The sequence below is a fragment of the Electrophorus electricus genome, chromosome 10 (assembly GCF_041902795.1).
Source record: "Electrophorus electricus isolate QZ-2024a chromosome 10, ASM4190279v1, whole genome shotgun sequence".
In the NCBI taxonomy this organism is placed as follows: Eukaryota; Metazoa; Chordata; class Actinopteri; order Gymnotiformes; family Gymnotidae; genus Electrophorus; species Electrophorus electricus.
The window spans coordinates 22,653,277-22,672,862 of NC_137506.1; the positions used below are offsets into that span (position 1 = coordinate 22,653,277).

Here is a 19,586-nt window from a genome sequence, read left to right on the forward strand (position 1 = left end):
CATGCTTGTTGCTTCTGCCTAGCTAACACAGCAGCATGATGCGCACTTTTGCTGTGACTCTGAGAATCACCAGCTCTGCCATACTAGTTTGTTCTCAAACAACATGCTTCCTGTTTGTGAAAGAACGTTTTTGTCTACATTAAGTTAATTTCCAGGTAGAATTTGCTCAGATATAGCTGCTTTGCACGTTTCTGTGCTGTGGTAAAGATGGTCTTGAATTGATGTGCTGTATTTAGTGTGCTTTTATTCATTTAACATTGTTGCCCAAAATGACTAACCGACTGCCCAGCTAGCTGCCTTTGAGCAGTGTGAATGTAAGTGCTCTTCTCACTAGCATGCTCAGTTGGTATCGATTCAAGTGGAGGGTTCATCCTAAAGTTTAATATTTTTCACATGCCTACATTACAAAAATCATTTTACACAGTATTCTTTCTTATGCTTCAGCAAAAGCATAGGATGTCTCAGACTTTCTCTTACTCCACTCTCCTGTAGAAGAGTTTCCTCCCAGTGAATGTCTACTGGAGTGCTCAGTCCTGGCGTGTCCTATAGCCATTGCCATCTGATTTCATCTTTGCTTGTCTGGTGCTGGAGAGAGAATTGCTTTATGCCTCAGCACTTAGTCATTCCTTCTCAGCTTGGGTTGTCTTGTCTCCTGGATGTCCTGTTTCCTAAGCACCCCTCAGCTGGGGTGCAAATGCCTGCAGTAACCTGAGCTGCTGTTAACTCAAGGTTTACACCCAGACCGCTCAGAGATTGGACAGCTGCCATATCTGCAATAGAATCTATCAGCAAATATGATACAAACACAAGACCAATTTTTCCTTTAGGTTTATGATAAAACTTCCATTTATATGTTATGATTTACAAGGATGGGATATCCGGCGCTGATACTGATTGATATGTGTGTGGCTGTAAAATAACTCCTCCATTGTCTGTGTGTTCCAGGTAGCGGTTGTGAAGGTGAAAAATTCAGACAAGGTGTTCGCCATGAAGATTCTCAACAAGTGGGAGATGCTAAAAAGGGCTGAGGTAATACCCAGTTTACTGTTGCTGCTTCTGTTCTTGCACTTATGATGGATCACTGCTAAAGATCTGTTATGATTTGACATTATGCAGCAATGGTTCCTGCACAGTGCTGTATGTTCATCTCTTAACCTGTTTATTTGTTTGTCGAAAGATGATGCTGAAAGGTCTGAGAACGTCGGTTAAATTTGATAGACACATTTTGGAGGTCTGAGAGTCAATTAGTGTTTGTTTTTAGACTGCATGTTTCCGGGAGGAGCGGGACGTTCTTGTGTACGGGGACTGCCAGTGGATCACCACGCTACACTATGCCTTTCAGGATGACAACTTTCTGGTGAGCTTGCAACTTGATTGTCGCAGCCTCACCTGTGTGCTAGAGGCCTAGCTTTATAGTGAGGGGTCCCAAGCAGGTTCAGAGCTCTCCCAAACCAAACATGAATATTATGAGTGATTGTTGTTATGGCAGGGAGGTACATGCCTCTTAGATCGTGTTGGGTATTGTTTGTTTTTTGTTTTTTGCCAATGCGAAAATGATAATTAAAAAATGGAAAAAACCCAGAAAGATTGATGAAATTTAAAGAATGTCTTTTTGTACATTTTTTAAAAATGTTTTTATTCTGTAATTTTAACCATATTTAAGGTACTATCTAGCGGTAGGCATCTGCTGACATCAGAGCAAGTGTGATGTGAACTAGTGATGGCAACGTGACGTGCAGTAATGCTGCTGTTTGCCTAAGGGGAATTATTTCAATCGACAGCTCAGGTATTTAAAGGAGTATTTTGGTAAAAAATAAAATATACACGATTTTCCACTTACCCCAGGTGGAGCAGACAGGCCAAAACTTTTTTGGAGCTCAAATTTTGGTTCTTTTTTTTAGAACAAAAGCTGCTAATGTTGTTAACAAACACTGAAAGTGAACAGCAATCCAAATAGCCTTCGTAAATACAGGCACCGACTTGCTCAAACTGCATTCAGGTCTTAATAAAGGTCTTACAGACTAGTGGATGTGGATGTGTTTTAGGATGCAGAGTGAATCACTGTGAACTATAAAAGTGAATAAAAGCGTCACTGCTACGGGCAGTGACCAGATTGCAGTTTGAGCAGGTTGTATCTTATTTACAAAGGTTACTATTGTTGCTGTTGGCATCCAGTTTAGAACAAAAGCTGATGATATTGCTAAAGAAGTATAATTTGGACTCCAAACATGTCTTGGCTGATCAACTGCCTCTGGGACAAGTGAAAATCATTTCCATTTTATTTTTTGTCGACTTGTCCCTTTAAGTGGCACTGAAATTAAGAACTGAAATCTGTGTTGCAATAAAGACCAAATACTGATCATATAGGAACCAGATCCATTTTGGTACCAGATTTCGGTTCGCAAACTCTACTCTCAGAATAAAGAGTCATAAAGAGGCTTGTTTGTCTTATTTCAATGATAGTTCAGCATTTACATTGAACTGTACATGCTTTGTTTCATAATGCTTTACCTGAAGAGATCTGAATGCTTCTTTTTCTTTTATTTATTTATTTAAATCAAGCAAGAGAACTTTATAGCAAGGTTTTATAACCAACTTATAGATCTCTTCATAAGGTGTGGTGCGGTTGTCTTACAGTATCTGGTGATGGATTACTACGTGGGTGGTGACCTTCTGACCCTGCTGAGTAAGTTTGAGGACCGCTTGCCTGAGGACATGGCCCGATTCTACCTGGCCGAGATGGTGCTGGCTATCGACTCTGTGCATCAGCTCCACTATGTACACAGGTAAGCCTTCAGGCTGGCATCGACCTGCAACAAGCTCACAGGCCCAACATCTTTAACTGGATGTTTGGATGTGGAACAAAACAGCAAGTGGTCCAAAAAGCTGATTTGTGACTAACATTCAGTTGGGTGGTGTAGAACCCCAGTCTCACTGGCTTGGTGGTTTAGTTTTCTCTGGATCAGCATTGTTGGACATAAACTGTGGAGGCTGGACTGCTGCTATATAGAAACTGGCTATACAGTACTGATTTTTGTAATGGCACAACACATTTTGGGGCTCTGAGAGAACCTTGCCTGCTATTTCTGTGTTTCATATGCAGACCTTCTTTGCAAAGATTATATTCTGAGGAACTCAGGCTCTCAGATGTGGTTCCTGTGGAACTGAACTATTCTGGGCTGTTAATTGCATGCTGCTGTTGGTTGTTAGCAGCTTTCTTTTTTTTTGGGGGGGGCATGAGAAATTGCTTAGGAGTTTAACAGGGCAGCCATATTACAACCAGCCCTATTAAACATGGGTAGTGTTATTAAAGTTTTATGGAAATTCATCTACATCACACAGCATCTACAAGCTGAATAAACTAATTTTGCTGAACTTTAAGGGAATATGAAACTCCTGTCTATGTACTGTTCATGATGTGTTGTATTAAAATAACTGATGTTATGGTTACAAACCCATAAACTTGCATATCTCAATTGGATGCCAATTTTAATAGCATGTCTTTTATAGTAACACCAAACATTGAAATACAAACAGTAGATTCTATACCCACTCCGCCCAAAAGGAGAATGTTCTGGCAGTGTTTCAGCATGGTAGTTAAGAGTATTTCAAACATAAGACTTTTGTTAAATACCACTTGCCAACCATGGTTGTCGTGGTAGTTCATGCCTTAGTCACCTTAGTTGCCATAGATGTGTTGATATAATGAAAGACTGGAATGTGAGAGTGACCACAGAAAAAGGACAGCTGTATCTATGTACAAATCCATACTTGATATTTATAGATGCCATCGTCTGCAAGTTTTAATCTCCATTTACACTGGTGCACTCTCATTGTCCTATATATATTGGAATAAAGTTGATATAATGTATAAATTATAAAGGCTTTAAGGTTGGTACATAATGGAGATTTGTTTAACGATCTGCTTACATTGCACAAACCTGGAGCATTTTTGCAATGCCCTTTTCAACATGTCTGATGTAGTGTATGTGTAGCCACTAATGGCTGTGCTGAGAAATGGAACTGGATGCTGAGTAGACGTGTTGTGTGGCTGAGGAGGGCCTTCCATTGTTGTAATTGGGGGTTAATGTTGGAAGAGGCGGGTGCTTCCTGTTGGCCCGCCCCCATTACCGCTACTCTGCTGAATGGAGAGTATCTAGAGAGCTGTCCAAGTGCACTGAAGGAATCTGAGGTTTGTTTTGATTTCGGTGTGATAAACCACACTTTGACAGACATTTTTCCCTCGATTGGTATTACATTCAGAACAACAAACACTGTTCAGGCCCTGCCCTACCACTGGGCCTCTGAGGAAGCATGTGGTGATACAGTTGAGTGAGGTTACGGATGTCTATAAGTTTGGCCAGTGACACCAAAACAGAACTGGATTCCAGTGGCACCTCTATACTGGTGTGTGGGTGTGCATAGGGATCCTGTCATTCAGACAGTGGGTGTAAAACATTAAAATATCAAGTTTACACCAAAAGTAACAACAACTTTTCATTGCTGTTGCACAGAAAGCAGTTCCACACTGTATTTATAGGATTTGCCTCCATGATTGTGTGCTTTCCTGTTAAGGTCATAGCATTTGTGTTTTTGTTAAGTTTTTCTTTTTTGCTTAAGGATGACTGCGATTAGCTGCCTGCCTGGTTCTAGTGGTGTTGGATTGTTGTCTGCTCTGCTAGTGGTATGATCCTCTGCCCTTGTGCTACCAGTACATCTCTCCCATTGCTGTCATCGCTCCACAGTGCACACACAGCTCACTGTCAAAAATCCAGCATGGTATTCTCATCTCCAGAGCTTGGGTAATTATATTAGTCACCTGATGAGTCTGTCTGAGATCTGGCCTCCTCCATGGTTGCTTCTCAGGCTGTGACAGTCTCCACATTGATATCTGTGGCGGTCTCTCTGCTGAGAAACACACACCCACAGGCCGACCCACCTTTCACCGCGTGACATAACATACCCGGGCTTTTCGGCAGCCAGTCTACTGTATTACCTCATCATGGAATGGCTGTTGGGTTTTAGTTTCTGCCCTAATGCGGTGCTGCTGGGCTGGGCTGGGGTGGGGAGCAGGATTATGCCTGAAGACTAAACCAAGCTATATTTCATTTCTTCTTTATTCGTTTATTTAATTACTAAGGTAAGAGTGATAAGTGCTATGTGTCAGTTCATTTGTGCTCTGTGTGTGAGGGTGTGTTGGATGGAGGCAGAAAACAGCAAAGTGGAGCTTAGGATGAAGATGAAACAAAACTAAAGTAGAGAATGGAACAATTTTTGAGAGAGAGAGAGAGAGAGAGAGAGAGAGAGAGAGAGAGAGAGAGGCAGTGGGAGGAATGCTGAGGCAGGGTGTGGCCAGCTGCAGCTGTGTGTGTGTGTCCGTCCTAGCCTGGAATGCAGGGACCTCCCTCAGGAATGAGCAACGCTGTGGCCCTGGTGTCTCTGTGGGAAAGGGAGAGCAGAGCAGCCGAACCTCACCCAGAGCCAGCCTGCTCCGCAGCACCTCCCCCCACATCTCCCTCCCCGTCACTGACCCAGAGCCAGTGGCTAGCGCAGCACACCCCCCTGTCCGGCATGCGTTACTGACCCCACTGTTCATAGGAAACGGTAGAGCAGGAGGACAGTAAACTTCCCAGAGCTTTCAGACTCGTGCTCCTGGATCAGCCCAGATGGACTCATGGGAAAAGAAGAGCTGATGAAATGCATTACGGGTTAATGACCTGTGCAGTAGAAGTCATTTGGTGACTGAACGTTGTTGTGACTTCAGTAGATAGAGGTCTCATCTCTGTAGTTTGTGTAGTGCATGTTGATGTTGATTTCAGGTGCAGCTGTTGTTTTTTTTTGCTTGAATGAAATAAAGGTAGAGAACCTCGATAGTGAGGACAGCTTTGATCATGCTTCTCTCATGCATGTAAAAGCATGTATGCACACAACCCCCTGGAATAATAATAGTAGCAATAAGTAATAGTATTTGAAAAAGTACTAGTCACTTAGCCCCTCCTAAATTAGTTCTAGTGTTGTGATTTTAATCAAGTATTGACTGGAGAGATGTTTGTTAGTTCTGTGACCTGCAGTTAGATATTGATCTGACCAACCTAATAGAACTCCCCCTTACCCCATGATTGGTGGGTTTTTTGGGGTTTTTTTTTGTTTTGTTTTGTTTTTTTAAACAGGCAGTATACAATCACAAATATTTAACACATTAAGTATTGTTGTAAAGGCTCCAAACCAAATCGGAGAAGGTACTGAAGTTGTGCATCTACATTTCCACTTTATAACTAACCTCTGAAAAGGTTGTGATCTGTATGCTATAGTCCCATTAATTTTCACAGGAGATTAACTAACTGTTATTAGGAAAACTAGATGTTTATGTATTTCAGTGTGTTAATATTTCGTTATTCACTCTTTGATACTGAGTTAGAAGGGATTCATTGCTTATGGTCTTTTCTTTCATTGGTGGATTTATTGGAAGCATTTTGCTCTGTGATTACATTTCTGAAACATACTTTATAGTCTTTTATTTATTAATTAAAAAAAAAACAATTTATAACACCTCACCACACAAGTGCTGAAAAAGCTAAAACAGACTGCTATTTGTTCAGTTCTTGGCAAGTTCTGTTTCTGGCTGAACATTTCATTGGATAATTTGTGATTTCTTTTTTTCCTTTTTAAGTCACAGTTCAGATATTTGTTTAAGTAGCAGCACTTGATGAGGAAACTGAGGCAGAATCAAAATAGGATGTGGTGTTACTGACAGACCACATCAGGAGGAAGTGGGAAGCCAAGACTTTTTCTCGTTGCAGAAGAGGAGATGGAGCACATGCAGGATGTGAGGCTGTCACTGAGGGGAGGGTGCTGAATGTTTTACCTGAGGGTAAACCATGGAGCCTACAGACCTCCTGTGGCTTCAGTGACAGATGGACCCCATGGATCAGTCTCATAGTCTTTAAATGAGATTAGCCTTTTTCTCTCCCATAGTCATTCATTGTTTCCTTCTCTGTTTTATTTCCCCAGTATGCTGTAAATAAAGCAAAGGGACTCTGGAGCTTTGCCAGTTGTAGAGAGCTGGGAAATAAGTAATTCCTACTCCTGAAGTGCTCTCCTAAATACACTCTCAAGCTCATACAAGAATGTTTTTTTTCTCTGCTGTTCTGGAAAATGACTGATTATCACAACAAGATTATTTTGGAGGGAGTAGACATCTTTTTTTTAAAAAATTTTTTTTAATCATTTTGTGACTGACAGCGAATTGAAGCAGCAAAGGGCAGTGGGATTGCTGGGTAATGCTGGAGGGCAGAAGTGTGTAGCTGTTGTCATTTTAAAGAGAATTACAGGGTTTAAAATGACAACACCACCACAAAAAAACAAACAAACACATGCTCCCAACTTTGCTTTCACCATGGGAAAGTGCCTCTGCTGCTTATGGCTGTCTACACTCTCTTCCTCTTACTCACTGCAGCCCAGTGCTTGTTGGGAATGTGAGGAATATATTTGGGTGCTGTCTGGCGAATGTGCAGTCTTGGGCTGGATGAGGTAAAGAGTGGAGTGTCCTTAAGCGCAGTGCCCGTTCTCTGTAAACATTACAGTAGGGCTCTAGAGGCGATAAGAGCTCAGTCGCCTCCCAGTTGTGTCATAAGCCAGGAACCGTGCACACGCCTTAATTGGAAATCTCCAGAATTACCTTCTCTAGCTTTCTTTTTTTTTGTGCCTCTCTCTATCCCTTTTTTCTCTCTACCTCTCCCCTTTCTCTCTCCTTCTGTCTCTCTCTGCACTCTCTCCCTCCTTCTGTCCCCTGCTGTATCTGAAGCTCTTTTCCCCCCCCTTGTTTCGAATTCTTCCTCCGCTTATCTCCTCCTCTGTGCGAGGCCCCAGTGCGCACACTGCCTTGACGTCTCTTCTCAACACCCCCTTAACCTTTTTGAGTATCATGATGCTTCCATGGCTGTTTTCCAGGTTTTTTCCCTCTCTGTGTGTGTGTGTGTGTGTTCTGGCTGCGAGTGTGTCCGTGTTTACATGCTCGCTCACATCACGTGCTTCGATCCTGCTTCTCAGCGTGGCAGATGATGCCAAATTTGGGAAAGCTTGGCTGCAGTGCTGTGCGGTCGGCTCTGCCACGCCCGCTATCTGGCTCCTCCTTCACTTGTGCTGCTCTGTTGGGCACTGTGTAGGGTAAGCTCTGTCCTCTCACATTAGCCCTTTCACTGCTGCCATGTTTAGACCTGCATGAAGCATTTAGAAGGGCCTGGTTTTATTGACAAATAGGACACTTACTGTTTAGTGAGTCACAGGGGAGGGAATTCACTGTGCCGTAGCAACACTAAGAATCACTCTATCTGAGAATATAGGTCTCATGGAAGCAGTAATAAGAAGGATAGTGGGTGTTTTTCGTTTTAGTTTTCATCTGTTTGGGAGGGAAGGAGAAAAAGTGATGTCAGCAGTGATGTCCAATGTACTGTGTGATTGGTAGGTATGATGGAATAGATCTGCATTTTTTTTTTCTCTCCGGGTTCATAGGCTTGGCTGCAAGGGCATGGGGCATTTCCGTGGGATGGTTTTTAACCTGGTGGTTGTGCTTCACACAACCTAACTCAGCCTTGACCACACCCCCATCCCCACCCCCACCCCCACCCCCATCCCCATCCCATTGCTGAGGCCAGCCACCTGGCCACCTGTGATACCTGATCCCAGGCAGGCCTCCAGCAATTGCTTGACTGGATGCTGCTTCTCTCTGACACACGTGTGCTCATCCGTGTCCAACCAGATGATAACCCTTGGTTCCCTACAGTGGTCCTCAAATATCTAATTATAGGGTCAGCTATGAAAGTTCGACCACACTTAACTGAGGCAGTGTTATTCTTATGGCTTCCTCCAGCACAGCAGCACTGCACAGGTTAGTGTTTCCCTGCCCTGACACACCCATGGTTCAGTTCAATGTTTTCTGGACCATTCAGGCGTGTTTTCCAGAGATGGGAATGAGGAAGGGAAGCTGAAGGTGGAAGCTGAGGATAACGGTTCATTCATAAATGTTTTGAGTCCACTGTTCAGTGTTCAAAGTGGGTCCTTAAAAGGGTTGATGTCCATTATACTGGACATTATAAGGCCCCAGAAGCCCTCTGAATGAGGGTGTATGGGGGATGGATGGTGGGTCACTCCCTGTGGGCATATTTTTATTCACGCCTCTGTTAATTGTCACATGGCTCCTCCCAATCTACTTTCAGTCACACAGCTCCTCCCCCTCAACTGTCACAGAGCTCCTCCCATGCGTAAACAAGCAGCATGTTCTTTTCTTATCCTGTAGACTGACAGACCTGTGTTGCGGCTGTTGGGTGTATCCGCACCTACCAACTCCTTAGAGTGAAGCATATATTTTTATAGCGCTGCCAGCCACATGACTGAAGTCCTTAAATTTTGCACCTTGGTGTTTGATTTTAGGACGAGTCTAGTGCTAGTGAAAGTAAACCTACTTTGCAGTTATTTTAGTAGGTTTTTGTACATGGTGAATGCTACCGATCCTTTTTTCGCATAAGAGGCGAAGGTTGATGCAGTGTACACAGGGTGTAGGTTGATGCAGTGTACACAGGGTGTAGGTTGATGCAGTGTACACAGGGTGTAGTCAGTCACCTGATTTCACAGTACTGCTGTGGTGCCAACAAACAATTTATACTGAATTGCATAGCAATCTAATGAAGTGATCGCAATATACCAAAAAAAAAAAAAGGTCGTATATATGTACAAATGAAGTAAATGTACAATAAGATGCAATCCAGTCTTGCTCCATATGGGTATTGCATTTTATATGCATTTTAAAATATTACTGAATTGCATTGTATCTCATTGTGTATTTTATTATGTGATGGATGGAGGGGCTCTGCCATTTGCTGTTGTATTGCTCCTAGGCAGGAGCTTAACAGCTGCCTTATTTTAATGGTCTAGTTTATAGCATTTTTTTTTGCTGTGCTGCCCGACTGCCTCCTGGCTCTACGGAGAGGACTAGCCCTCGTTACCTCTCCCTAGCCTATAGGAAAACATCCTCCACCAAGGTCATGGGGGTGGTGTTGCACCTGCTGACCAGAGAGAAGTGATGCTGTCATTTATGAACACTCCCTTACTTCCTTGGCTCTGTGTGCTTGGGAAAGGGCTACCCCCTGCTGGAGTTCTGAGGCAGTGATGGTGTTTCAGCAGTCTGTGGTCATTGTGGAATGTAGTGGTTTGTCTGCTTAGGAGTCTAGGAACCAGTTTAGTAACACTAAACATGTCCACTAGGATTATTAATAATAATAGTTTGATTTTAACTTCTTTCAAGTGTAATTCTTTTAGGGGTGGGGGTGATAACAAGGGTTTGGCCAGCCTTTAGATTGTGTACTGTGAGTTATTGCCTTTGTTAGTCCTGCTGTTAGTCACCAGATGAACATGAAAGAGCCTACAGTCACAAGGGAGTCACTAACATTTGCGTTTATGTGGTTTGGTTTGACTGTTGTGGTAAAAACTGCAAAAAGGTCTGTCATTTTTGTGTATTCAGTGAATTGTGGTTGTGGTTTTAAAAAACCTTGACTGATGGGAATTCCACCTTTTTGTTGAATTTCTTGTAAAATAGTGTAAACCTTTGTTCTCTGTGAAGCTGGCTAATGAGCTGAGCCCTCGCTCTCTCTGGATTGTGTGTGAAAGCTATCAGTATTCTCTTGAGATGGGCTCTCTACAGTAGCTCTGGTTCTCTGTAAACTCTGAAAGACAGCAGACAGAGGAGAAGGAACAAATAAACGCTGTTTCTAATGAAGTGGCAGTCCATACTACTGCACAGTCTCTGGCTTTTCCAGGGCTTACAGACTACAATCAACAGCAGCTGTGATAGCCAAAATATTAATTTATTTTTCTTTAAACTTTTATTTAGAGTATTCTTTCTTCTATTCTTCTGTTAGTTTATTTTCTTTAGCACAATGCCTCAATGACAAATCAAGTACTGTCCATGTGATTTTGCAAAATTCTTTCAAGATCTATTGTCTGGTAGTCTATCAGAAGTGCCCTACTGGCATTGTTTGAGAAGAACGAAGTCTGAAGAATGTGCTGTCCATTAACAGCATTCAGATATTAAATTGCAAATAAATAGCTGGTACCCCAGGAGCTCGTTATACACCTTAACCTGTGTTTCCAGTTTTAGTTCCTGTCCTAGACTGCTTGTAAAAGGCTCATAGGCTGTGCTGACACATTGGTGGGGTCTGTCACTCACAGGTGGAGATACAAATCTAAAATCTTTTTGGAAATGCTCAACTTACTTTTATCACTCCTTCACCTCTGACTGCTGGATCAGAATTTTCACAGGGGCCACTCTCTCTCTCATAGGAACCACATCTTAAGGAAGCCATAAGCTGTAAATGAGCCACGGGTCCCTGACACTTTGAGTGGGAGTTTTGTGTGCTGCATGCCTCTGGGCATGTGCTAGCCATTGCAGCCACAAAACCCAGCTGTTTGGTTCCAATGGGATGTTGATACTGAACCCCACTGGCTGGCTGAACTGGGGTCTGTGGGCTCTACCTGATATGGGCTCTTATAAGCACGTGTTGGGAACACTTCACTGTCCTTCACCACTATCATGTGAGAAATGTTTTCCTGTGCCCATGGCACAGAGCAGAGGTGACTTTGGAGTGGGTGACCTGAATTAACCTCTCATGGCTGAGTTATGAGCTCCATCTGGCTCATTTGCCTGACATACTATATATTTTCCTTTTATTGATAATTCACCAGGTATTTGCAATGTGTGAGTTGTGTGTGATTTTGTTAGCTGTGTATGTTTTAGTATAGACCAACGTTTTTCGAAGTACCAAGTGCTGTCTTCTCTCTTACAGGGATATTAAGCCAGACAACATTCTGTTAGATGCAAATGGGCACATCCGACTGGCTGATTTTGGCTCCTGCCTTAAACTCATGGAGGATGGCACGGTAAGAGCGGCACAGTACTGCTTTTGACCTGGCTTAACTCTGAAATCAAACGTTTTATTAATGAAAGGGGAAAAAGGCATGTGTGTGATTGTTAGAGATTTGGACTCTTGTTGTTCTGGTTATTAATAATGTCATCCTTGGATTTAATTCGACAGCATAATGGGAATCTGTTCCTCCTTTCTCTCTGATCTAAGGGGCTTCAGTGCACCACTGTTTCAGTCCAGGGAATGGATACATGCTGTCAGCATGAATACGTGTGTGTACAAGTGTGTGTGTGTGTGTGTGTACGTGTGTGTGTGTGTGTGTACGTGTGTGTGTGTACGTGTGTGTGTGTACGTGTGTGTGTGTACGTGTGTGTGTGTGTACGTGTGTGTACGTGTGTACGTGTGTACGTGTGTGTGTGTACGCGCGTAGGTGTGTGCGCGCGCGTGTGTGTACGTACACGTGTGTACGTACGCGTGTGTGTGCGTGTACGTACGTGTGTGTGTGGGTACGTGTGTGTGTGTGTGTGTGAAGTACCAGACTGGTGTTGGGGGGCGGGGGGGAGACAGGGTGATGCAGATATAGTTAAACAACCACAGCGAGACAATGTTCCCTGTTATTAAGTGGTAGTAGTAGTATTACAAGGAACACTTTTTTTTTTCAACATTTAACTGCAATGCTGGGGGAAAATCAGATCTGAGATTCATAGAATATTTACTCCTTGGTTGTGTCAAACCACAGCACACTAAGACCAATATAAAATGCTTCTTTCTCAGCAGTGACGGATCATCAAGGCAGGTGTGAAAAATATTTTTTTGTTATTCATTCATTTGCCCATAATGATTATTTGGCTCAGTGTGTGGAGAGCCATGTATTGAAGAAGGGCCATTTCTGATCATATAATGCATTCTCTACTGCGGAGAGTTCTGAAGTGTGCAGTGAATTGGGAGATGAGTGTCTGTTTTATGAGCCTTAACTGGGGTTTGCTGCTGTTTTTTTTGGCTTGTCTCAGACAGCGCTGCAGGACACCCCCCTTTCCTTCGACAAGACGAGTGTGAGTCCACACGTGGGTCTTAGCATGTTCACACGTGTGTGCTTAAAGCTGTTCGTATGCCTTTGTGTGCGTATGCATAAGGTAGCACATTGTCACTGGAGAAATGGCCAAGTTGCCACCTCACTTCCACAAATTCTTGCAGCTGCCCACATCTTCTGCAGGCTTCACTCCACCCAGCTTCTTCCCATCCTAACCTCCTGAAGCTCTGACAGTGTCCTCCTCCAGCACGTCCTCTACTCTCAGCTCACAGGCCTAGCTGCCCTTATTTGGACGGTTTGTGTTGTCTTCACCAAAGAGACATAGGCAGGGTTCTACTGGTCCCCTCCAGAGCATGACCCACTGTGCATCAACATGTCTGCACTATACTGTAAGGACCCCTGTGGAACAGAAAGGCGTTCCTGAGAACTGATCATTTCTAGCTTGGGCTTAGTCCTTCTGTTCATTTGCCCATGTCAACATTTGGGTTTCGATTAAAATCCGGTCAGAGCTGCCCTTAGATGCAAGAGCCTTTGTTAATTTTCTTATTGTCAATGGTGAAGACCTGGCGTTAGAGGGCTGTCTCAACAGGCTGCAGGATCCTGTATCTCTCAGCACTGTTAATGCCCATTGTTAAATAACTGACCCCATTCCATGATTCTCAATACTGCCTCCATCATGCAGGGCTTTGACAGCCTTGCTGGTTCTCGCATGTCATTGTATGAGGTTTAGTGCTCAGGCACCCTTTCTCTGGCCCAAAACATTGATAAAGGATATTCTACAATTAGTATCCAGTACTATGAAATTCAATTTGAATGAGCACTACTTTCTGTCTGAGGCATAGTTGTCATTGGGGTTGGGTTCAGTAGTCTGATGGTCTCACTAGGGCTCCTCAGTCAAAGCTCTTGTGGGGGGTTTTGTGTTTTTGTTTTTTTGTTTTTCTGGACTTTTTTTTGGAGGCCTCCATCATGAACCTCGTGATGATCTGCGCTGTCTTTTAGGTGCAGTCATCTGTGGCGGTGGGCACTCCAGACTATATCTCCCCCGAGATCCTCCAGGCCATGGAGGACGGCAAGGGCAAATATGGCCCTGAGTGTGACTGGTGGTCCCTAGGTGTGTGTATGTATGAAATGCTGTATGGAGAAACCCCCTTTTATGCTGAGTCCTTGGTGGAGACCTATGGCAAGATCATGAACCACAAGGTAAGGGTTTATCATTGGGGGGGTTGGAGCCACCATATTAATCTGTTAATCTACCATAGAGAAATAAATATCTTTTTCATCTTGCTATTATTCACATCATAAAAAGGTCCTCTACTTGAAAAGAAAAACAAATTTACACAAAAAGTTGTGTTGCAGGGTGTCATGATGAAATAAAATGTAGAATTTAACACAAGCGTATTCCTAAACAATTGTCATTGTCCCCTAAAATGATCCCTTATCCCAATTCAGCCAGTAAACAGATTGTTGGCATTTGTGCAGGAGCGTTTCCAGTTCCCTGCCCACGTGACGGAGGTGTCCGAGAGTGCCAAGGACCTGATCCGCCGGCTCATCTGTAGCAGGGAGCACCGGCTAGGCCAGAATGGCATTGACGACTTCAAGCAGCACTCTTTCTTCTCTGGCATCGACTGGGACAACATCCGCACCTGTGATGCACCCTACATCCCTGAGGTCAGCAGCCCCTCCGACACCTCCAACTTCGACGTAGAGGATGACTGTCTAAAGAATGCGGTAAGTTAGTTTCAGCTCAGTTCGTTTTGGGTCCTCCCCATCAAACTGAAAGTGTGTATCATCACAGTCTAGTATGTTTATCATGACACAGAATTTAACTAGTCACATTGTTATTATTGTGTTGCTATGTTACCAAATATTTTGTGGCACTGCCAGACATATTGGAGCTAATTAAGTTCTTTTTCCATGACCAGGAGACAATGCCTCCTCCTTCTATAGCAGCATTCTCTGGACATCATCTCCCTTTTGTGGGCTTCACCTACACCAGCCAGTGGTAAGCTCATACCACACAACTAACTCTAAGGACTCCTGGATTCTCGTGTCAGCTACTGCAGCTATTTCTTTGTTAGCAATACCACTTGAATGTGGAGATTTCTTAAAATTGAATCCCAAATTGAATGCAGATTTCTGTAGTGCTTATTTAAAAGGATAGAGTGACATAGAAAGGATTGTTGAAAGCAAGCTGAGCCATTAAGTTGACCACTTCATTCGTCATAGACAGCCACAAGACAAACCTCAGTGATGAGGCTGATATTATGGCCTTAGCGCGTAAAACTTCCTACACACAGGTCTCGGTACGTTTCCCATGTGCCCTGCTCATTGTGATCTTGAAGTGCTCCTGGCATCTGGCAGCATTAGGACGACTGATGCTGGAAGGCTGCGTTTTACGTTTTAAAAATGTGTGCACATTACGTTATGGAAAAACCACATGATTGTGTGCTCATAAACCAGCATGTCTTATAATGGCTCTAAACAAAGACTACAGTGAAAGTGCAGGAATGTGTATGTGTATGTGTCAGAATGTAGGCTTGATTGTGACCTGCATATCTTCTTGCCAGAAGTGGCATTTACTGAAGGGACACTGAGCAGTGGTGTGGTTTTACAGGACTTGTAAAAGTTTCACACAGTGATGTGAGCACTGAACTATAATTCCTGCTGAGGGGTAAAGAATCGCAGACTACGTGGGACTGTAAACTAGATGGTCAGTGTTTGTTCAGTGTTTATTCAGTAGTGCGAGCTCGCCCCGTGACCCCTGTCCCTTGCAGTACGCTATCGGACCGAGGGTGTCTGCGGGAGTCGGGGCCGCCTGTGCAGCTGGATGTGTGCATGCAGCGCAGCCTGGAGGAGAGCCTGGCCATGGAGGCATACGAAAGGCGGATCCGACGTCTGGAGCAGGAGAGGCTGGAACTGAGCCGCAAGCTACAGGGTCTGGGCTTCTGTCACTAGGCACACACACGCGCGCGCGTGCACACACACACTCTCAAGTGCACGCTCAAGTAAATGATCACACACACACACGCTAACGCACACAAGAGCAGCCCGCATCTTTCCTATCAATGTGCAACGAAATGTTACTCATGATGGCAGAAGTGGGATTTCTTGAGCTGTGGTTTGTGTTTTTATACTGTTTGAGAGCGTAATTTTGGTTGTTTCCTTGATGTCATTCCTTTTTCACTCATATTCCATGTGTGCTGCTCCTTAGAGTCCACTAAGACTGTGCAGGCTCTGCAGCACTCCAGCACAGACGCTCCTGCCTCTGCTCACAGAGAGTTGGAGATCCGTGGGCTCAAGGAGGAGATTGAGGCTCTAAGGAAACAGATTGCAGGTATCCCCAATGTCTGCACTGTAGTGCTTATGTCACAGGGTGTACGATAACAGCCAATTTATGAGGAACACCACTTTCTACGTATACTCACTTTATTAGGCGCACCTGTCTTGTAGGTGTGTTTTGTAAGTGTAAATTTGCAGTCTGTGGCTGATCTGATACTATGCACACTTTTTTGTTGTCTGCTCTCTACCCCGTTTATTGCTGGCCATTTTCCAACCACAGGGCCTCGGTTGGCGTGAGAGTATTTGCCTGGCAGACCGTTCTCGCCTCAATTTTTTTGAAAATAAACAATTGTTTCTCAAGCCACCTTTAAAGTTAGACAGCACACAAATCTCTCCAATTTTACCACATACTTCTTGGCTAAGGTTCATAATCTTGCTGTCATTTAAGATACCACTTGATCTGTTGATTGCCACATTAGAAATGTTGCTCTGCAGATTGTGTTTCTCTCTTTCACACTGAGGATGTGAGATCCTTATCCATTAATTTATTACTTCTAGACTGGATTACTGCGGTCTTCTATGGCCTCTCTGCCTCCGGGCTTAAAAAGTTGCAGCATGTACATAATTTGGTTGTGAGCATTCTTGCCTGCACCAGACCATGGGAACATATAACTCCCATACTGGAACATTTACAGTGGTTACCTGTTCAATTCCGTATACAATATAAAATACACCTTCAGGTGTTTATAGGCTCACGCACCTTCTTACTTTGCTGCCCTCCATCCCCTCATATTCACATTTGCATACACTTGAGTCTTCCCATTCCCACTTACTTGTTGTTCCTTCCTCTAGGCTTTTCTTTATGGGAGACAGGGCTTTGAGTCTAGCAGCTCCTAAACTCTGGAATTCCTGCTCACCACATGCTTGTACTTCGTTCCCTTTTTGGATAAGCGGATGAAAACCTCTTTCAGCTTGTTGTCTAATTTGTGTAATTGTTGCAGCTGTAATTGTTGCAGCACTGTGCCTCTCTTAGCCTGTTTTACACATTACACTAACATGTGTTTCATATTCACGTTGTAACTGGATTTGCTTTGGCCAGGTTTTGTTTACACTTTTCACTAAAATGTGTCCTCTGTGTGACCAGATGATATCCAATCTTGCTTCCCTGTGTAAAAAGCATACCAACCCACACATCACTTCTGTTTTCCTTCCTGAAGCCTACTGTGGTACCTCACGTTACTCTTCCTCACCTACTGTGGTTCCTCACATTTAGTGTTGCAGCTGGGTCAGCCATAAAAATATCCAGCCAGCCATAGTCCTCTGGTCAGAAAACTGAGCACCTGTGAAGGGCTTGAGGCTGGGTGACATTGCACCATCTGATCTCCCTTTTTTTTTTTTTTTAATCTGGTTTCTCTCTTCTCAGACTCTGCACAGTTGGAGCAGCAGTTGGAACAGGCCAGTACTACCCGCAGGGATCTAGAGGAGTCTGCCAAACGCATCCGCTCTCTGGAGAAACAGCTCAAAAACACGAAGCAGGAGAGAGAGGATATGCAGAAGGTACAGCCCCACAGCCTGCCTCCATGCCCCTGCTCCATAACCCTGCTTGCCCCTGCTCATTAGCCCTGTGTGCACCTGCTAACATTGCTTAAAATGCCCTAAAGCTAGTAGGAGCCACTTAGCAACACACAATTTGACGGCTGGGTTGTATATGATGGTTAATGTAACTATCGAGATGGGTGGGGTGTCGTGGCTTGTGAGCTGAGCCTGTGCTGTGTGTGTGCAGGAGCTGTTGGAGTCCTTTGAGAAGCTGAAGGCCCAGGGGAGAGAGCTGAAGGAAGCAGATAGCCAGAGGAAGCTGGCCATGCAGGAGTTCTCTGAGGTGAGCGAGAAGGTGACAGAGCTGCGTTCTCACAAGCAGCGCCTCACCCGCCAGCTCCGTGACAAAGAGGAAGAGCTGGAAGCAATCGGCCAGAAACTGGAGGCGCAGCGGATGGAGGTGCGCAAGGCAGAGAAGATCAGAAAAGAGGTGGGTAACAGCAACAGGGATGTAAATCTGACATTCCAACCACTGTATGCATCAGACCTGTTGGATTAAGGTGTGTGTGTGTGTGTGTGTGTGTGTGTGTGTGTGTGTGTGTGTGTGTGTGTGTGTGTGTGTGTGTGTGTGTGTGTCAGATGGAGGCCCTAGCTGAGGAGCATGCTGCTGAAGCTCAGAAGGAGAGGAAGCACAGGGAGCGGAGTGAGCAGTACAGCCGGCAGCTGGAAGAGGAGCTGGAGGGAGTGAAGGTTCAAATACACCCCATACAAACCCTCATAAAACACCTTTTGCACTCTATCCAGGCCTAGATAGATGTAATCACTTCTATTCCTTAATCTGCTACTCTCATTCAACACCTACTGTTTCCAATTATATCTTTACATGCCACTCTTTACTTGAGTGTGGGTGGTGTGACCTGCTCTGCTCTGTGCTGTGGGGTGGGAGTAGAGGAAGCAGGCGGGCCGCACGTCCGCCCCTGCCCCAGCTGCTGCAGGGTCTCCTGAGCTGCAGGAAGAGCTGTCCAGGCTCCGCACGGACCTGGAGAAGAAGACACAGCTGTACGAGGAGGAGCTGTCACGGCGCGAGAGCCAGCATGCCAGTGAGCTGAAGACCATGAGGAAGGAGCTCCATGACACGGAGGTCCAGCAGCTCTCACTGAAGAAGGAGATCATGATGCTCAGAGACAAGCTGGAGAAGACCCGCAGGGAAAGGCATGGCACTGACGAACCCACAGTCCCACGCACTCCGCTCTCATTTGCATCACTGTCTCGTCTGTGGTGCATGTCAAGGATTTATTATTATTTTTAAAATAATCCTTTGCGGCGTTTGAGATATGTGATCCTTTGTAGGCTTCCTTGAATGTCTTGGCGTTTTTGTTTGTAGCAGTGCTGTAGTGTTTTCTTTAGAGCTTTATGAAGTGGTGCTCCATCGTCTCGCCCCTGCAGTCAGAGTGAACGAGAGGAGTTTGAGACCGACTACAAGCAGAAGTATGAGAGGGAGCGAGTCCTGCTAACTGAGCAGAACAAGAAACTGTCCAGTGAATTGGACAATGTGAGCATTCTCTTCCCCTCTCTCTCTTTCATCACTCACTCACTCATGTACACGTTTTTTCACCTGTCGCTTAAGGCCCCTGGTTATACAGGCCCACATTACCAGTGCCTACTTCCAGAACTAGCATTCTGATTTGGTTATAATGATGTAGACCGAAATCAGATGTTCTCCTCCACAGACCAGTGCTGGCGCTAATATAAAGAGTGCAGACAGTCTCTCTTCACGCTCTTTATTAGTGGCATGAGCACGGGCATTCTACCTTTTAGATGTCCCA

At 44.4% G+C, this 19,586-nt stretch overlaps 1 protein-coding gene across 20 annotated transcripts in view; it reads left to right on the plus strand.

The window, feature by feature from the left end:
• cdc42bpaa (CDC42 binding protein kinase alpha (DMPK-like) a) overlaps positions 1–19,586 on the plus strand; it is a 51,483-nt gene that overhangs the window by 15,453 nt on the left and 16,444 nt on the right. For 11 of the 20 annotated variants that reach the window (XR_014125563.1, XM_081721572.1, XM_035532598.2 and 8 more), the window contains exons 3-17: positions 946–1,029; positions 1,262–1,357; positions 2,638–2,786; positions 11,838–11,931; positions 12,926–12,967; positions 13,945–14,145; positions 14,425–14,673; positions 14,868–14,947; positions 15,720–15,880; positions 16,157–16,279; positions 17,648–17,781; positions 18,008–18,250; positions 18,400–18,510; positions 18,710–18,972; positions 19,207–19,312. Coding sequence is in view for 19 of the 20 variants with exons in the window: in XM_081721572.1 (XP_081577698.1) it covers positions 946–1,029; positions 1,262–1,357; positions 2,638–2,786; positions 11,838–11,931; positions 12,926–12,967; positions 13,945–14,145; positions 14,425–14,673; positions 14,868–14,947; positions 15,720–15,880; positions 16,157–16,279; positions 17,648–17,781; positions 18,008–18,250; positions 18,400–18,510; positions 18,710–18,972; positions 19,207–19,312 (2,136 nt within the window). In the remaining variant the exon portion in view is untranslated. Of the gene's footprint in view, positions 1–945; positions 1,030–1,261; positions 1,358–1,667; positions 1,787–2,637; positions 2,787–2,820; positions 8,167–11,837; positions 11,932–12,925; positions 12,968–13,944; positions 14,146–14,424; positions 14,674–14,867; positions 14,948–15,719; positions 15,881–16,156; positions 16,280–17,647; positions 17,782–18,007; positions 18,251–18,399; positions 18,511–18,709; positions 18,973–19,206; positions 19,313–19,586 lie in introns of those variants that run through there. The other 9 variants (XM_081721565.1, XM_081721567.1, XM_035532599.2 and 6 more) reach the window with 4 other exon arrangements.